The sequence below is a fragment of the Fonsecaea pedrosoi genome (genome assembly GCF_000835455.1).
Source record: "Fonsecaea pedrosoi CBS 271.37 unplaced genomic scaffold supercont1.1, whole genome shotgun sequence".
NCBI classification, from domain to species: domain Eukaryota; kingdom Fungi; phylum Ascomycota; class Eurotiomycetes; order Chaetothyriales; family Herpotrichiellaceae; genus Fonsecaea; species Fonsecaea pedrosoi.
In genome coordinates, this window is record NW_013550615.1 from 5,237,052 (window position 1) to 5,256,090 (window position 19,039).

Genomic DNA, 19,039 nt, shown 5'->3' on the forward strand with positions numbered 1-19,039 from the left:
CTTGCCTAGACTATAAGCACGACTGGTGTCTCGACTTTGCTCGCCTTCAATAAGAAAGCCTTCTCACCTGATCATTGTGGGGAACCTTCTCACATGGTGAGTGCATGAGACTAAATTACATTTCCGCGCGGTCCGGGTGGACAGGCCTGGCAGGTGAAGTCCCCTGACTTGTAACTTTCTGTGACGCCACTGCTCTCTACCTAGGCATGGCATACAAGATCGTTTGAAAGAGAACTTTGGCATACTCTGTCACTCAGCTTTTGGCTGCTAGCCTTGTACTATATCAATCAATATGCGTAAGATACAATTGGATGGTTATACTCTCAGCGCGGTGGGCGCTCCTGACTCTTTGGAGTATCGGTTATATTTCTCGAGCAATGGGTCACCCGTTTCGATTTGGCACGACGTACCGTTGTACGGTGATGGTGACAAGCAGAGCTTGAACATGGTGGTAGAAATACCTCGGTGGTCCAACGCGAAGTTCGAGGTATGTATTAGAGAGAAATTGCTGGCCGGGCAAAGATCACGGATATGTAGATGGGTCACTGACAGTAATGCCGACAGATTTCTCGGAATGAGGCATTCAACCCGATAAAACAGGACATCAGGGAGGGCAGAGCCCGCTTTGTACGAAATGTTTTTCCTTACAAAGGCTACATCTGGAACTATGGTGCTCTCCCAGGAGTAAGTACCGGGCCGTCCAGTGCAGCGTTTACAGAGCTCGAACCATTGACTCGTCCAGACCTGGGAAGATCCCTCCCACATACATCCAGACACCAAGCACCCAGGCGATAACGATCCTCTTGATGCCCTTGAAATCGGCGAGGAAATTGCTTATACCGGCCAGATCAAGCGTGTAAAGGTTCTTGGGGTAATGGCTCTCCTGGACGAAGGTGCAACAGACTGGAAGATCATCGTTATCGATATCAACGATCCTTGCGCCAGAAAGGTAAACGGCATCGCAGATATACAACAACATTTTCCGGGTCTCCTGGATGCGACCCGAGACTGGTTCAGGTTATACAAGGTTCCCGACGGCAAAGAGCCCAATAAAGTCGCCTTGAATGGAGAATTTAGAGATCGAAAGTGAGTTTCTTCCTGTTAACACGTTAAGAACCCTTTGTTCTACCGTGCCCGTGCATGCCACAAACGCACAAAGGTATCTGACGAGACCCCTAGTTACGCCATGTCAATAGTCCAGGAATGCCAAAGGGCATGGGAAAGACTGATTGATGGCAAGACATCTCCAGGGAAAATAAGTCTTGTCAGGGGAGACGAAAGCCACAGATTGTCGGGTTTCGCCAATCCCGTAGAGGACGATGAACATCGATCGACGGACGGGAATTTGGATAAATGGTTCTTCGTAAAGATGTAAATTGCGTATATCAGCTCAAGTTCCTCTTGGCCACATATTCCATGCCGGCTTCTATGAACGCTTCCCAGAAAAAAATGCATAACATCCTGAATCTACCAAAGATATGATGATGGTTGAGTATGTACTCAGCAAGTTCTGGACTCGGCTGACGTTAAAGTTTGTGGGAAAAATCATGCGAACTTAGCCTGGGAATAGGCATACCGAAACGACTCTCCAGCGTAGGAAAAGTCAACTTTCCGTGCCTGCAATTCCTCTTCGATATCCATTAGCCGGTTGTACTTGGCCACCCTCTCACCGCGACAGGGTGCACCGGCTTTCAGATGGCCACAGCCGATGCCCACTGCAAGATCTGCGATGAAGTCGTCTGTTGTTTCCCCGGAGCGATGAGACACGAAGACGGCCCAGCCAAGTTCGTACGCCCGTTTTGTCGCCGCGAGAGATTCACTGACTGTGCCGATCTGGTTGACCTTTAAGAGCAGGGAGTCGCACGCGTCAGCTTCTGCGGCTTTCTCGATTCGTACGAGGTTGGTCGCTAAGAGGTCATCGCCCACTAACTCGATATTGTCAATCTTTGAAACCACGTGAAAACGTTTCCATGACTCCCAATCGTCTTGCGCAAAAGGGTCTTCCAGCAAGACGATTGGATACTTGTCGACGAGACTTCTGTACAGATCTGCCAGTTCCGTGCTGCTGAGTCTGTTTGGCTTGTTGGACTTGAAGCCCAAGTCGTAGTGTCCATCGCCGAAGAATTCCGACGAGGCCGGATCAATGCCGATGTTGATCTTCCCTTCATGTCCTGCGTCCTTGATGGCGGACATTATTAGATCCAATGCTTCGGTAGGTTGAGTTATGGGCGGCGCGAAACCCCCTTCATCGCCAATGCCAATAGCTGCTTTCCCGAACTTTTCGATGATGATTGATCTCAATGTCTGATACACCTCGCTCGCCCATTGGATGCCCTGAGTGATGGAGGTAGCACCAATCGGCGCAATCATGAATTCTTGAAATGCCATTGTATTCCCCGAGTGAACGCCACCATTGAGAACGTTGAAGAAAGGCACCGGAACAATGTGATGCATTGGTGATGATTGAAGCTCGCTGGCCAGAAAGTCATATAATGGCATTTCCTAGCCAATGACTCGTCAGCAGTCTGTTTGATTACTCCGAACCCTGCGGGCTCACCTTCGCAGCTGCACATGCCCTGGCACAAGCCATGCTGACACCGAGAATAGCATTGGAGCCCAGGGCACTCTTATCCGAGGAGCCGTCCAGCTTGATCATGAAGCTGTCGATCTCTTTCAACCCCATTTCCAGATCATACTGCTTTTCGAGAAGCGCAGGACCGATAGTCTCTCGCACGTTTCGGACGGCTTGCTGGACTCCAGCTCCTCCGTATGCCTCACCCCCGTCACGCAGCTCGATCGCCTCATAGTCTCCTTTGGAGGCGCCCGACGGCACAATGGCGCGGAATTTTCCGTCTTTTGTTTCCACCTCGACTTGCACAGTGGGCTTGCCCCGCGAGTCGAGACGTTGAAACGCTTTCACAGATGTCAATATGGTCGGCATCTTTGAAGCAATGAACACACGCGTAATCACGAGAGACTGCAGATTTTCAATGCTCTTTGTCTGCGCGTTAGCGGTTCCATTTAGATTGATCAAAGAACGTAGAAGCATCGAATATATATAATATAGCGCGTTACCTTACCTGAGGGCGATGTCCTCACGTTGTTAGGGTCTAATAGGCAAACACGGTACGGCCGGGATAGTAGTCTGATTTTCTTCCCGTGGAGTGGGCTGATCTTGACGCCCCATCGCCATCTTAAAATAACGACTGTGCGAATGATTGGGCGCACGAATCTCATAGGTGAAGTGGCCCGCAAGATGTGACCCAAGGATAAGCATATGCCAACCCATCTTGAGCATAAGACGGGCGCAAAGGAACTAAAATTGTTCCAATTCGAACTATTTGCCTTTGTCACACGACAAGAACACATCTTCTGTTTTTCAACATCACACAATATCCCAGATCTAAGTCTCCGAAGGCTGTAGGAAGGGGTTGTAAGCTGCATTCACAAATTGTGCCGACCCTGCCAATGCGTAAAGCGTGTTAGCTTGAAGTATATGCGAGTGAAAGGCTACGCAGGGATCGAAAGAATGACAGCTCGATAGGGATTGATTTCGTTCTAAGTGGAATGCCTCTGTCGCTGTCGGGGAAATTTGCTTGAGAATCACTTACACATTACCGGCTCTGAGACCTCGTAGGGCATGGTCTGGAACATGAGGTTGAAAGACTCTTGACTTAGTCCCATAGAGTCAAGCTGTGACGGCATTGTGGCCTGGAAGAGATCGTCGGATGGTAGTGTATTTGATATATTATCGGTCCCATTCTCTGCCGTAGGGACAGCCCCGAATGCAACACATTTCATCGTCCCCCCTAAGACGAGCAAGCCGTTAGTTAGAACAAGATTCTGTAGGAGCGTAAAGGGAAGACTTTGAGCATGATGAATATAGGACTCCCTGACGCAATAGCCGCGGGATTCAGTCAGAGACAGACACGGATGCCTTGTCACCATGACGAGAATGCAACGGTAAGCAGCAAGGGCACAGCTGCTCGTTGTTGGGATGGATGTAGTACTCACCTTTGGAGATCGTCCTTGTTTTCTTGAGCCTTTGCATCATGTCGCTCGCCAGCCTTGCTGCATTTGAGTTGGAGCTGAGAGCTTGACAGACCTTTAGGCAAACTTCGGCATCTTCGTCCACCGCTGCCCAGTCTATGTCTCTGAAGACTTCTTTGTCTGAATCCAGATCCACGCAAATGCTTGCAACAAGAAGGATTGAACTGGCACAAATGAGACATGATATCATCTGCCACCAGGGAAAGCCATAAACGAGGCTCTTCTTGTCGTCGAGATTGTGGAGTAGTTTTGCAGTGTGTTGCGCAGCAACGATGCACTTTCTTTGAGACATTGAGATGCGGCCGCCTTCTGCTTGATAAAATACCACAGGGTTGGGAACCGTTCCCAGTAATTTGGCGGGTGATAATAGGGGCCGGTGAATCAGCGCTTGAAGGTTGTAGAACTTTACAGCAAGCATATTTCGCTGGTCTTCGTATCAATAAAACATACTGTTTGGCTTCGTACATGGATACGTACCTGTCTTTTGTAGACAATCGACTTTTCAAATGTATGAGACAGATCGAATCTCAAATTTCGCCGCAAGTTGGATCGCCATTGAGACAATTCGTCATCTAAACGATCGATGTGTGACAGGATCAAAACGGGGTCCTCGGCTCTTCTTGGTCCGTACAGACTCTCGAATACTCTTCCAATTATTTCCGAGAACTTGATCATTTCAATAAAGTAGTCTCCCACCCAGTCTGTCCCGTGCGTGCCATGCTGACTACTTGGGCTGGCCAAGTCGACGTCCGACTGTTGAGACGGAAGCTGGACATCGAAGCCTTCCTCGCTAATAGCTGGTGGACGTCCCAATTGCAACGCCAGGAGACGATCCAGCACAAATATGGAGTACCAAACTCGACGACACATTTCTTGTGGCGCCAGGTCATTTCCACCACCCGTGCGATGAGCATCTTCAACGTGGAGACCAATGCTTTGGGCAATTCGGACAGCCGAACCCAGTGTTGTCCAACATCGGTCGGTCTGACAAGTGGCCAGCAGATAGAAACATTGAGCGAGGAGAGCACAAACATGGTCGACCGTATGGTGCGAGCTATAGTTTTGCGCAATAGCTATCGCGCGATCGAAATGACGTTGATGCTGACAAGACGTCTGCGGATTGGAAGTTCCCCCTTCGGCTTCGGCGATCCCCGTGTAACAGGAACCGATGGCGAAGATGGTCACTAAGGAAAAGTTAGTGTTCTTTAATTGAAGCCATCTACAGGTTCAAAAAGATTGCACAATCGAGGATTCTGAGATAGGGCCAAGACGTTTTAGGTACACTGGCGACCAGCACCTGCATATCTGTTTCGGGGGAGCCGCCAAAGACGACTGACATACAAGAAATCTTCCGAACTGTTTGGCGATCCTTCTTAGAAATGCACTTACACAGCAAAGATAGCCAGGGGCCCCGGAACCCCTCCAGTGAGTCTGATCGCCAGAAAGATTCGTATGTTCGCCTGAAATCTGGTTGCGAGATGAAGGGATAAGCAATATGGATAGTAGAGAAGTATATGTCGACGAAACTGTCCGCAATGGCCCGAGGCGGCAAGGACCCCTGGTTCTGCTCCAAAGGCTGCTGGCGAGGGCCTTCTTGTTCATAGCTCTCGACTCGCGCCTCGGGATTATCTTCTTGCTGGACAAATTCGGTTTGCTGGCAAAGGGCCGATTCCATAGCATGGAAAAAGCGAATGTCACTGGCCTCACCTAAGTACCGTCGGAAGGCCGTGGGGTGGCAATCACCAGCCACATCCTGCTCTGGCGACGGTGGGACACTTGTGGCATCATTTCCAGTCTGCTTTGCTAAGTAGTTGGGAAGCTGAATTGATGCAAGTCGCAAGTCGACCACCTTGCACTCATCCCGAGACAGGTTTTTGCGCAGGTATGCAATCAAGCTTTCGTATATGGCAATTGCATCTCTTACTTTTCGGCCGTCAGTCTCCATAGAGAGCTGATTCAGATTCGCATCATGGCCATCGGAGCCAGACTTTCGAATCCGACCCTCATTCCAGCGACAGGCATATCCATAGCCAGCGCAGCGTCCACAAGTCGGATGGTTGCCATCGCACTTTAAGGCAAACATATCAGCTCCAGCCCTCCAAGATAACAAATAGCATCGTACAACATCAGGCATGGCTTTACCTTTGCTTTCAGGGTGCGGCAACTGTCGCAAGCGCGTGAGACGCGTCGTCGCTTCAAAGACGAAATTGTGGCCATCTGTTGGGACACTTCCGTTGTCGGAACATTGGATGCGGCGGGAATTCGTTCGGGTTATGGAGTGGCACCAATGCCGGGTACATAAACATAATACTTTGTTTCGAATCAATCCGGATGACGTCATGGGCCGCCAGTTCTCATCGACCCTGTATGGGCGTGGTGGGCGGCATTTTTCGACATCCTGTGTTTTCGTGTCCGGAAGCAGCGGTAACGACGAACCTGTAGTAAGATACACATCTGTCGTCTCAGGCTCATTTATTCAGCACGTCGCTTAACTTCAGTCGGGACTTCCATGGACTGCCGAGGAATTTGGCTTCGACCATCAACAGCTTACATTCTAGCGAGTGGTAACGAAATTACCCCTGCCTCTGAGGTACAATACATGGATCTTCCTCGAGTTGGTTTAAGTCTACTGGTGCCAACACTACCTGGTTGAACGTAAAATGGCCATTAAATACCCATATATGAGTGGACCTTCACCTTCTGAAAAAAGCGAAGTGCGATAGCTGGGACGTCACGAGAGCTCGTGCTCTACGGAATACTGTCGTAGCCATTGGAGGCATCATGATTTCATTTAGACCAGGTTTTCTGCGGGGAGCAATGGCAGCCCCACAACGCCTTCAGGAACACACGCATAAGCCGGAACAGGCGGAAACAGACCTTCGAGAACGGTCAGCCAGCAGAAACGCATGGGATCCCAACAAGGACGAGGGCGAATACGTCAATCTCATTCGATCCATCTCAACCTACCCGAACGGTCGATTCTCCCAAGCTCAGTCACAGGTGTCAACAGATGTGGTTCAAGTATTCCCTGATAGTGTTTGGCGAATGATTTTGCGTTACGGATGACAGAGATATTGTCTCTACGATGGATATAAGTAGGTAATGTTGTCGCTGTTTGAGTGCTGGAACCTCATTCGATGTACAATGGAACAAAAGACCCTGAAATGGCCAGACAGGTGAAGATCTACATAATTGCACGAGCTGATCATTTTCTGCATCTTGCAAGCGTGAATAAGCTTGGGGTACAGATGAAGTTAAGCAAATGCGTTAAGTTGTCGTGTCCTCATTGTCCAGGGGAGAAGAGAATCAGGTAGCGTGGTAGTCTTCAGCTCGTATTATACATACTGAAAACAGGATTCTGAGCCGAGGGCCGCTTGACATGAGTCTATAGCGGAGAACGCCTGATCTACAATTCAGCTCCCGTGGGTCAGTGATAACCTTGAAGCCTTAACACAGGCAAGAAGGAATGGAAGGAGAGGTAGCGCAGTTCATTCTTGAACATTATGCTGTGTTCCAATCACCCTCGCGACTTGAGGCTCTGAGCGAGATTATTAGACACTCTGCTGCACTGAGTTGAGAGTGGTACATTCCTGGTTTCCAGGTATTGTCAAAAAATAGGACCTCTCCCAAAGCCTCAAAATCTGTTTAGACCAGTGCCACCTGGTGAGAGGGAGATGGAAAGCTGGGAATTGCTTCTTTCCGTGTTTCCCGCTCGACCCGTGACATGGTGAATCGGAGATCGGATAGGGGGAGATAGCGTGTAGCTAATAAAGCCAGATCGTGGCGTCAAGCCTCATGACGACTCTTGTCTCGTTGTCATCTGCATTTGTCTCTGTTGCCAGAACAAAGTGTGCCATGCCTCTGCCAGGCCATGTCTCAACCACTCGTACCCGAGGTGGTCAACCCGGCCATGATATGTGCAGCTGTTTAGAAGAGCAGCAGTTAGAGTCGGCTCAAAACCCACAGTCGCAGGCAGATGGCGATGATGCTGTGTTGTCGGAACTGACTATCCCTCAACCTGTGGAACAACCTGGAGACATGAGCCGCGAGGCTTTCGAAACAGGCGAACAGATGGCCCACAGGCACTCAGTAGCCCACTGGAACCTCGGAGAGAATGGAGAATTGACGGAGCTCGCGATACCTGCGCCTATCCCTAGCCGAACCCGCGCAGACGAGCAGGATTTCATTCTAGGGTCGACAGATGACTCGCGATTCTCAGGTTCCTCAACCTCGCAAGTGTCATCGACGCGACCGCAAGAAGAAAAGCCCTCAAGGCAGTCAAAAACGGTTATAGCATACACGGAGCTCTGTGCAATTAGTTGGATGATCTTCTTTTCTATGCTAGGAACGCTGGCTCGCCTCGGGGTTCAGGCTATATCGGTATATCCTTATAGCGTCTTTCCATCTCCTGTCCTTTGGGCCAATCTTGGGGGTTCCCTTTTTCTGGGTCTTTTGCTGGAGGATCGATCTCTGTTCCGGTATGCTGTCAAGGTCGACACTGATTCCGAAACTTTTCACAACGAGGTGGACAAGGTGAAAAAGACTCTGCCCTTATACGTTGGATTGGCAACTGGGTTTTGCGGCAGCTTCACGTCCTTTTCAACGTTCATCACCGATGCCGTCTTCGCCCTCACAAATCAGCTGCCACCATCCGCAGCAACATCTCCATTCCACAGTATATCCCAGGAGCAGATGCATTCACGCTCAGGTGGATATTCTTTCATGGCCCTGGTAGGGATCCTGATCATACAGAGCGCTGTCAGCCTGGCAGCCCTTAAATCCGGTGCCCATTTGGCCGTGGCTCTCCAAACGATAATACCATCACTTCCCACCACCATTCTCCACCGAATTCTTGACCCAATCTCAATCCCACTGGGCTGGGGATGTTGGCTGGGTGCGGTTGTGATCTGCATCTGGCCTCCAGAGGACGAATGGCGTTATCAAGTGTTATTCGCCATTGTACTTGCCCCCCCTGGCACTTTGCTTCGATTCTATCTGTCTAAAGCCCTCAACGGCCGCATAACAGGATTTCCATTGGGGACCTTCGTTGCCAATATCTTTGGGACGATCATCGAAGCCATGTGTATGGACCTACAACATGCCAGCTCAATCATGGCGGACATTTCTGACTTCAATTCCGCACCATGTGCGGTCCTACAGGGCGTCATGCTCGGTTTCTGTGGCTGTGTCACCACCGTCAGCACTTGGGTGGGTGAGTTGAATAGTTTACAAAGGAAGCATGCCTGGATCTACGGCATCATCAGCATTGGTGTCGCGCTGGCCTTTCAGATCGTGATTATGGGCACCATGATTTGGACGGTAGGCTATACCCAACACTGCTCATCGAGAACAATAGCCTGAGGAAAGCCGGGGGGGGGGGGGACTTTTTTTACCCCTTCATCCAACATAAAGATAGTGGGCTAAAGCTCTTCTGATGTTTGAGTTCGCCAGTCATAGAGTAAACGGCGATCAAGGCGGCGGCGTCTGCAATTGACGTTCACGGCAGTTTTCTAGATATCAAAAGTCTGAAACGATAAAATAACTAGATACGGAGACATTAGTCGCGTCCTGAACGATCTGCTATTAAGTCCTCGTTACGGCACTCTTGAAAAATTGGAAATGAAACATTCTCTCTTCCGATACTGACCGTGATCATGAACTACGGTCTGGGGAAGTCCAATTGTCATTGCTTCGGTCGTGACTAGAGCAACCACCTGCAACAGACTCGGTACTTTGTTCCAATCGTAATGCGTGAAACCAGATTAGAACAAGGGAGAAGTGGGCCACCGGTGAAAGCGCAATCTTCTGGGTATCTTCAATGCCGATATTGTCGACGTTGAATATCGACCCGATCTAAAATTGGTTCTTAATGTACACTGCACTTAAGCCGCAGCGCATCCAACCAGTCAATATCTGACCATCGTCGTTAAATTCACTGTCTACAACCCGAGAAGGATCTGCTTTCGAATCTAAGTTGTCTTTGAAGCAAGCAAGACCTACTTGAAGGTAGCGCCTTTTGCGTGGACAGATCTTTCAATCGACGGCAAAGTAGTAAGAAAGGATGGCCAAATCAGCTCAACATCGTCTTGTTTCCCTTCACGACAGTAGTTAATCCATATACTCCAAGTCATGTTGACATAGTGCGCTAGAGCAATGCTTAAGTGCCTGGAGCAATGTCACTATCACGACAGATGGATGTCAAGCTCTGGGAGAGGAGAGACACTCACCACCATCTTTGGCCAGCTAACAGGTGAAACCACCACGTGTGACTCTCGAGATGGAAGTCCTGTACAAGAAAATGTAGACCACCGTCCGGGACGAAGTCAGGAAACCCCAGAAGACTCAATCCCAGGGCGGCGGGAACCATCCTCTGCGACATTGTGTTCAGGATTTTCCGGTTGCGACATTCCTGCCGTAGGCATTCTATCCCGTAAGTGGTGTTGGTTGCAAGAAAGCCTGCTCTGACTCCCTTCACTCTGCGTCGAGGCTTTCGACGCCTTGCTTCCAAATAGTGCATATTGCAGCAGAAGACGATCATCGGCGACAGAGCTATCACACTTTGACAGCACCACACATCCCTAACCTCCATGAGGCAGGCTACCATATATAGGTTGATGCCCAGGAAAAGGGCAGCAATGGACAAGTAGATTGTGAGAGACTTTTGGTACTTGTGTTCTGCGCAGAGCAACGCACATGTCGAACAAGACAGGACGACTGCCTCTAATCTTTCGGCACCACCTGACCACGGGGTTAGTGATTTTCTTTGGAAATGAAGGGATTTCATCAGTCTTCCAGAGCCTTGTGTATACGTACCATTCGAGGAAGAGGGCCAGAATAGACTCGCGAGACTGACAAATAGATGCCCGATGAAAGCAGCAAGAAATACTCCAGGATGACCATTGGAAAGACAATTTGATAGCCCCTTGCATGCGACGTATGCGCAGCACAGATCTGCCAAACAGTTCGGCCTCTCACTCCAATGCATACTTGAGGGATCTTTTCTTCGAAGTCGTGGCCATATACGGACTATAAGTCCACAGTGGAAAGGGATTCAGAAGATCGCTTGCGATACATCCGTCGCCTGGTGTCGTTCACGGTGCAGGCCTGAGCCACAAAGCTCACATTGAATCGGTCCTAGCGCTCTGAATCATGGTTGTTTCAGGGCATTCCTAATGACCCGAGGGATCCGTCTTTTCCGGCGAGTACTACCTAGCCTGAGGAGGAAGGTGCACGTGATGCCTCTCCGCTTGAGATGACTTATCATTTTCTCGGTACTGTACCGAGTATGAAGCGCCATACCAGATCTAACCAAATACAATCACGTGGCTGGGCGTATCGTTCCGATACGCGTCGACGCGAACATGTCTTGGCGCGGGTCAAACGTCACCGAGGTTCTGGTTGGAAGCCCATTTCGTGAGCAAGATTTACTCATGTATTACGTTCGATTTCTACTTGCAAGAAACTCTCTCGGTGCAAAAGGACGTCGAAGAACAGTATGAGGCCGTGTGAGAACCACCTGTTAGTAGTTTCGCTGCTATTACTATTACCGAGTACTGTTTGACTAGACGCTACCAAGCGAGATGAACGACAACCGTCATAGAAAAATGAACCCTGATAATCACATACAGAAACCTTCATTCGCTCAATTAGGTGCCCTAGCCCCTCCAAAAGGGTATGAGGCCCTGTTTTCTGATTTTCACGGCATCTGCACCTCAATTTGCTTGGCCATGAAGCTTATGCCTGACCGACGGGCTCAACCCCTTCCGGGCCAGTAGTGTCCTGTACACCATCTGTTGTTTCCACAGATTGACGGGTCTTTTCTAGGAGCATCGAGTGACGGACGTCCCGTTCACTTCTGTATATCAAGACCTGAACAATCGTGGAGAAGACGCAAAAAGAGCTAGGACCTCGCGACATTAGCAGTGCTTCCAATTGCGGAGAGCAAACCACACGTACACAGCAATAATGCACCAAGACTCAAGCGCGTACTTCAGCGAGCATTTTCTGACTCCTGGTGGCGAGACGCTGGAGCAAGGGTGTCGGTTGTAGTCTTCCGCGGCAAAAATGAATGCGGTCACCCACAGATGGGAGTAGATGTAGTCCAAGGGGATGAGTTGAACTGTGAAGCGTTTGTGAAATGCCAGGGGGATGGTGGGCAAGAAGAAACCGATGCAGGTGCAAGCAATGATCTCTTGATATGTTGTATGTAAATCCCTCGAATAATCGTGAATAAAGTAAGATACAATAGCCATCACAATGCAGGCGCTCGCCCATTTGATGAAGTTGACCATGAAAAGAACGATGCGCAGTCGGGTGAAGGAGGTGTTGGACAGCCCAGAGTTATCGGCTCGGGGCAGTCTCAGGCTGCGACGAAACTTCATGTTGCAAACTGGAATTCTCAATTGCTTGAAGCAAGTTCGAAGTGATTTCCAAGCCCGTCTCTACAATGTCGGGAGATTTTATATATTCCATCCTCGGTTTGTAACCTCCCATGCCCGTCAATCGGCAGCAGTGGAAGAGACGGATGATAGACAGACCTTCCTCAAGTCGGTGCATTGTATCACAAGACCTGTCTGTATTCCGGCTGTGGACTGATGTGTCGATTATTTGATCAATCTATACATGCTTAGCGATATATCATTGCATAGGTGATGCAGATCACTGAGGGGAGCAGCGGCTGCGACGGATTAATGCAGCGACGTTCCACATTCGACAACCATTCTCCCGAATAAGCGGCGAGTTGTAAACCCATCTTATGCTCACATATACATCCCGTCACTGCAGTCATTCCACCTTTTCCCCAGGCCCTAGAATTGTAGTGCGTGGTCTCAACCCCGGCGAAGGAGTAACAGAGTGATTCTGTCGACCTCCGCCAACCCCGGGGCCAGCTTTCTTACAGTAGACAAGATCCAACACTTCTCCTCCATTGCAAACGTGGAGCGGGTACTGATTCCGCAAATATTTCCAAAATTGTTCACATTCCTGCTAAGAAGTATAAGCTGGAGGTGGAGTATCTTAGACCGAGTCATGGCGAAGACTTCTATTGAGGAATTACAATGTTGTTGCTCATTGAACACGACGAAGCCTAGTCCACCTGATACAGCACTTGAAGAACACTGAGGTTAAATTTGCCTCCAGGTTAAAGCACAGAGACCTCCCAATTCTCCCCAGCGCTTGGTATCCTAGCAGCTTCGTTGAACGTATATTCATCTCTTCACGTCTCGACCCATCTGGGCTTGTACCCCCATAAAAATCATGGAACCAAAGGTGTACATCAATAATATGCCTCATCATCAAATCCTTGAATCTGAGAAGAGCGTTTAGAAGCTCCAGGCCCGCCCATACCTAGATTTCCCATGCCAGTCGCCAATGAACCGTTCCCGCTCGTATCCATATTCATTCCTAACTGTAAGCTCATGCCTGGTCTCATTAAACCGTTCATTCCATTCGTTCCGTTCGTGGGAAAGCCATCAATATCCGTGTCGGTAGTGGTTGGATACCTGTCTCCGGTAAGTCCAAATCCGTATCCGGCCTGGCTTGTCACGACGCCCGGGTTGGTTCCTCCGTCTCCTCCCCCCGAATCATACGAGTACTGCAGTCCATTGTAAGACGGTGAGTTACCATTCGTATTCGCGTTTGTACTGCTGCCCGTTTCTGGTGTGTCAAAGAAGCTCAGATCTAGGGTTCCCCAATCTGGCGGCTCAGACCCCCAGTTTTCGAAACCCACGGCCAATTGGTTCTGATCCTTAAAGAACCAGTCTTGTGTCTCCTCAATCAGACTTTCAACTCCACCAAACAATCTGGCGGCATTCTGGTCGCCAGCAGTCCCTGCTTGGTTAGAGGATGTCGCAGCTGCGTTGGCTGCGATTCGAGCTTGGTGTGCATTCCATGCATCTTGTTGTGCTTTGGTAAGGTAAGTTGAAGCCCGAATACGACGAGAGTCTCGAGAAAGCTCGGCTGTGGACTGTGGTGGCATGGACGGTGCTCCGGATGTTCGTCTGGAGTCAATCGCCTCTGTGGGTGAGGCAGCCATGGGCGCGGAATATCCGCCTGCATACTGTGACATTGAAGTCCCACGCTGAGCTTGCGACTGCTGTTGCCTTTGAACATTGATCGCCATCAAGTCAGGCACTGGCTGTGACACAATTTGCTGTGCCATGTTTGCCAGAGACTCGGGCGACACCGGTGAAGGTGCACTCGCTGCGAGACCCCATTTCGCCCGAAGCCTTGTATAAACCATTTCCGCCTCCTCGGGCATTTCAATACTCCACCTGTCGGCACATAGATGCAAAACTCTGAGCGTTCGCCGGGCGGCTGTCCAACATTCCCCCATTTCCTCCAGATGTTTGACGCCGTGGATGATATCTCTGCGAGCGTTTTTGTCTGGTAGATTCAACAAATGAATCGTACAGGCTGAATGTACAATATAGATTGCAATGTTACATATTTGTCGAAGACCATGTGTTCGCTTGTACAGTCGAAAAAGCTTAGAAATTGCTGTGGCTCCCTGAGTACAGTACTTTCTCGGGGATACGTGTGCTGGAAGTGGTGAGGTCGTTCGGGTGTACTTCAGGAACGGTCGATATAGATGAAGATACAAGAGTTGGTAAAACATACTGTCTTTAGTCAGTACGCCTCTTGAGGCTTATGGAACTTCAGAGACATACTGCATCAGCAGGACCTGGGGGAGCTGACCCTCCCTCGGTTCCAGTTCAGGCGGCAACCCTTGCTTCCACGCTTCCAATCTAGTATGTAGATCGCTTAGTCGTTTGAGTTCGGTTTGTCTTGGAGGAGGTTTATCGAGCATCTGCGGATTATAGAAGGATGTCAGGAGATCGCTGGAAATCTCGGCCAGTTTAGACAGTTGCAATGCAACAGCTCTGGTACGCGCCGGTTGCGCATGGGCCTGAATGATGCCCGAGTCTGTATACGGCGACCACATTTCACTGTCTTCCGATGGGAACACGTCGGGCTTCTTCATGGTGATGTTTGGCGTTAAAAGTTGAGGTTGCCGCCCCAGGTAGTTAGACCAGCACCTGATACCAGTTAGCAAAAGTGTGTTGTTGAAGCAAAGATTCTCACTTGTCAAAGAGGAAACAACCCCAGAAGGTTATCCGCCTCGCATCAATGTCCTCATCTGTCAAGCGTGACATTTCATTGATAGGCACCGTATCCACGTTCAATCCGAGATCACAAGCCATTCGAAAACTCATGCCACTGTATACCCATCCCTTGCTTTCATGACCGCATCCGGCTTCTCTAACGGACATCAAAGCCAGAGCCTGGACTGTACATAGTTTCGCGTTGGCAAACTCGTCGTTCTCGTACAGGAGCCTTTTAGCTTCTGCAAAGAAGTGGTCACCAGTGGTCCCAGAATCCGCTGGATCTGCTCTTGCTTCAGGCCGAGATGAGAAGTGGCAACCGAGCGCTAGCATAACATTGACAAGGAGAGGTGAGCAGTACTGTGAGGATGTCCCGGTGAGGAAATCTCGATAGAAAAGTTCCTTAGCCAAGGTCGTGAAAAAGGCGTAGTGCCAGCAAAAGTACATGTTCATAAAATGGAGAATTGCCTCTTTGTCTTGGGTGACAATCGTCCATGAAAGAACAGCCTCTTCGTGAGGTCGCACCACGACCCGCTGGTAAGTTGGTGAGCTGTGTGTGCCTCGATGTTCATATTCCTCAGGAAGCCAGATCAAATTCGACGTTCCCCCAATGAATTTGACAGACCCGTCTAGCATCAGATCGCCCATCTTCCCAGAAAGTTCGGCTTCAAATTTCGGTACGCCGGATTCGGCCTCATACATTGGAGAGTCATCGTGTCCCTCCATCAGGCCTTTCTCTTGAGCGTCTATGGTAACCGCAAGTTCTTCTAGGTTGTCGCATGTCCGTATCTGCCGGACTAGATCCATGACATCCTCCTCCTCAGCATTCAGGATAGCCTGTATGAGGATCTGGAGAGTGGAATTCTTGGTCTTGGAGGCATCAACATCCTTTTTGTAAACCCCTTTGCGCCGATGGTCGGTGTGTGGCGCATATTCACATTCAGTCAAGTAGACCGATGCGCAAGCAGCGCATTTGGGCAAATTGCCATCACACTTGCTCTTCCTTTTACGGCAGGCAATGCAAGCCGTGCTCACACATCGCCTTTTCGTAGCGGCGCCTCCAGAATCCTTATCCTTGCTCTTGTTCTTGCCTTTAGCCGATGGCTGCGCCGAAACGTCTGTGTGCTCCAATATATCCTCTAGGGGACTCGGATGTTGAACTTGCTCCGCTTTGATATCCCCTTCCATCATTATCGTTATCGGGGAATAGTTGTTTCATCTATCGGTCGTTATCGCGACATGTGGGCTAGTGGTGTGTAGCCATCGCAGGAGCATTCTCCACTAGTGAACAGGTTCTGCAGGATGAATGAGGCCCAAGTTCAGACGCTGAGAGCATGGGCTGATGCGCTCCGCGGCTTTTTGCTTCATGGAAAGAATAGTTCGATTAGGTCAAAAGCTTTGGGATTGTCGCGCAGCGGGGTGAAGGTCTGTGCTGATAAACGTTTGAGGGAGGGTTAGGGCCGGTTGGGTTGGAATTGCAAAGGTTCAAGAGGTATGTGAAACTGCTGGACGGGAAAGGTCAGTATCCTAGAACGACTGTGACTCAATGTAAACGAGATGCAATGAGAATTTGGATGAGGCACATGAGGCTACCGAGAGGAGAGGATCTGACGAGAGTGGGCATCCCCCACTTAGCCATCATGTAGGGTCGTACAGGGGCTGCACAAGGCTTGTCTGATTAATAAGTCTGGGAGCACAGAAAACATGGAGTAGCAACTACGGAGTACCTCAGACTTCCCCCGGGGCGTCCTGAACCTAGCAGTCTAGGCAAGTACTCAAGTAGGCACTTGGCTCTGCTGGATAAACGGCATATCGGCTTCTCCGCCACCTCCCGCGGACCGGGATTCAACCAGCGGATACTGGACTTCTCAAGGAGAAAATTCTTCTCATCGGCAACTCGATACAAGTAGAACTCTTGCCGCAATATCTTCGGTGTGGAGTCCCCCGGCAAGCAGCGGCAGCCTCTGCAGATCTCAATGCACGAACAGGATATGGATCCAACCAGCTGTAGAACCGCAGGGTCGAAATTTGGCTGAGCCTTGACCCTGATACGGTATGGGTAGGCACGACTTCATCAAATTGTGAAAGTAGTCTCAAATAGACCCAATATCTTATTTAACTAGGTAGAGATCAACTTTGGAGTGGAACCTCGTCTCCCACAACTAGACAGAACATTAGAAGGCTGAGACAGTTGGCGAAAACGTGACCCGACAAGGCTGCGTCACGTGACGACCAAAAACTTCTGGCGCAACTTCGCAGCTATTATTTTACGCGTGAACTCCAACTTCGCAATGATTTAGTACATGTTCTGTCCTTCTTCCATCATTCACAAAGTGAAGTGGTTGGTCAGCATCTAGCCGGTCTTGATACCAGTTGCCCAGTTCAATTGATGCAGCACACATCGGCATCGCGCAGTCTGCTGGGGCTCGCGAGAAGATTCAACCAGCTAAATGTCGCCGATCCCTTGACAGTACGAAATCCTCCCCAATTGTGCTGTAGTGGCTGTTGTTAACTCGTGTATAGCAATGCCTGGCACCGAGGCTAGGTTGTCGAACAATCGCTTCTCAAACTCAGCCACCTGTTTCCACCCTCACAACGGACTCTGTAACAAGTCGTGATTCGTTTCACCTAGGAAATCTCTCCATTGTAACCTCGCCCACTCCCGGCTTGTCGACCTCTCCGTCCTCCGCCGAGCTCCATGCTCTAGACCATCCGGTACTAGCGACCCTGTATTCGTGGCCTCACATCGAACCTGCTCGTTATGCTCTGTACGGCTCACGATACCTTGACGCTCCTTTGCGCAGAGACCTTCTTCATCGCGCTGTCATCTATGAAGCGGACGCGACACGCCAGGGAACGGCGAGCACAAAATGGCGTTTTGAAGTCCATGGGTCCAATCGCAAGCTGTACCAGCAGAAAGGTACAGGCCGTGCTCGTGTGAGGGACAAGAAGTCCCCGATCAGAAGAGGAGGTGGTGTCGCCTTTGGTCCAAAGCCCAGAGATTTCTCGTCCGAGTTACAGAAGAAAGTCTACCACCAGGCCTTTCGAATCGCGCTAAGTTACCGTTTCAGGAGGAACGAGCTGATCATTCTCAATGACAAGATCAATCTGCCAACGGGAAACGGCGCACGGTTTCTCAATAACATTTTCGAGGCCAATTGCTGGGGCCAGGGGTACGGCCGCAGCCTCCTCGTCACAAGTACGCCTGAATCAAGTGGAGCACGAATCTTTGAAGAGATGGAAACGATTGGCGAGCATGGAGATCTGAAAGACATCGAGGACGTGGATGTCAAGGACCTCCTCACCAGCGGGCGGGTAGTGATTGAGAGATCTGCCCTGCTCAGTTTGCTGTGTAAGGAACAGACATTCAAGGAGAACGGAACAGTGTTCACGTATGAGAAAGCGTTGAAGGATGTGAAGCTTGCGAATAAGCTTCAGGTGCCTGAGAAGGTTGTACAGTATTTGTGAGAATAGTCCTTCAATCTATGTAGGCCTCAGGCGCAAACTGGGATGTATTTCTCGACCTCTGTTTCTATTCTACCCTCGATGGCAATGTGTCCTCAATGCCGGTGAGACGACTCGCTGTTCAGCTATTATGAAACAGAAATCCAGAAGCATAACACGAGTTTACGTAGTCAACATCATAAGGACTGGTCATCCACACTGAAGTATTACTCCAATCTCTTCGATATGTACGACAGTTAGAACAGCCATGCTGCTTTTGCTGAGAACTGGATTGGTTCTATTGAGACCAATGAATGTCCAGGCCGCTACCCGTTTGACAAAGCAGCGCCACTAGACCCCTAGCGTAGATGGAGCCCCCGCTGTGGACCTATCCGATCTTGGCTCGAATTTTCTTTGTCCAGTGTTGCAAAATGTGGTGGCCC

General features: G+C 49.9%; 7 protein-coding genes across 7 annotated transcripts; 3 read left to right on the plus strand and 4 right to left on the minus strand.

The window, feature by feature from the left end:
* Positions 1-292: 292 nt before the first annotated feature.
* Positions 293-1,375, plus strand: Z517_01918 (uncharacterized protein; the record flags this gene model as incomplete). Its single annotated transcript, XM_013434874.1, has 4 exons — positions 293-487; positions 565-684; positions 743-1,086; positions 1,180-1,375. 4 exons carry the CDS (start codon positions 293-295, stop codon positions 1,373-1,375), a joined length of 855 nt encoding a protein of 284 aa, XP_013290328.1.
* A 170-nt stretch (positions 1,376-1,545) lies between these two features.
* Z517_01919 (phosphopyruvate hydratase) lies at positions 1,546-2,941 on the minus strand (the record flags this gene model as incomplete). Its single annotated transcript, XM_013434875.1, has 2 exons — positions 1,546-2,502; positions 2,558-2,941. 2 exons carry the CDS (start codon positions 2,939-2,941, stop codon positions 1,546-1,548), a joined length of 1,341 nt encoding a protein of 446 aa, XP_013290329.1.
* A 662-nt stretch (positions 2,942-3,603) lies between these two features.
* Z517_01920 (uncharacterized protein) lies at positions 3,604-6,133 on the minus strand (the record flags this gene model as incomplete). Its single annotated transcript, XM_013434876.1, has 4 exons — positions 3,604-3,809; positions 4,015-4,474; positions 4,528-5,234; positions 5,440-6,133. The coding sequence occupies 4 exons, from the start codon at positions 6,131-6,133 to the stop codon at positions 3,604-3,606; spliced, it is 2,067 nt and encodes a 688-aa protein (XP_013290330.1).
* Positions 6,134-7,905: 1,772 nt separating this feature from the next.
* On the plus strand, positions 7,906-9,411 carry Z517_01921 (uncharacterized protein; the record flags this gene model as incomplete). The annotated part of the gene is made up of 1 exon (XM_013434877.1): positions 7,906-9,411. The coding sequence occupies one exon, from the start codon at positions 7,906-7,908 to the stop codon at positions 9,409-9,411; it is 1,506 nt and encodes a 501-aa protein (XP_013290331.1).
* Positions 9,412-11,784: 2,373 nt separating this feature from the next.
* On the minus strand, positions 11,785-12,431 carry Z517_01922 (uncharacterized protein; the record flags this gene model as incomplete). Its single annotated transcript, XM_013434878.1, has 2 exons — positions 11,785-11,950; positions 12,007-12,431. 2 exons carry the CDS (start codon positions 12,429-12,431, stop codon positions 11,785-11,787), a joined length of 591 nt encoding a protein of 196 aa, XP_013290332.1.
* Positions 12,432-13,324: 893 nt separating this feature from the next.
* Positions 13,325-16,340, minus strand: Z517_01923 (uncharacterized protein; the record flags this gene model as incomplete). Its single annotated transcript, XM_013434879.1, has 3 exons — positions 13,325-14,666; positions 14,718-15,086; positions 15,133-16,340. The coding sequence occupies 3 exons, from the start codon at positions 16,338-16,340 to the stop codon at positions 13,325-13,327; spliced, it is 2,919 nt and encodes a 972-aa protein (XP_013290333.1).
* Positions 16,341-17,541: 1,201 nt separating this feature from the next.
* On the plus strand, positions 17,542-18,620 carry Z517_01924 (50S ribosomal protein L4; the record flags this gene model as incomplete). The annotated part of the gene is made up of 2 exons (XM_013434880.1): positions 17,542-17,622; positions 17,676-18,620. 2 exons carry the CDS (start codon positions 17,542-17,544, stop codon positions 18,618-18,620), a joined length of 1,026 nt encoding a protein of 341 aa, XP_013290334.1.
* Between the last annotated feature and the right edge of the window lie 419 nt (positions 18,621-19,039).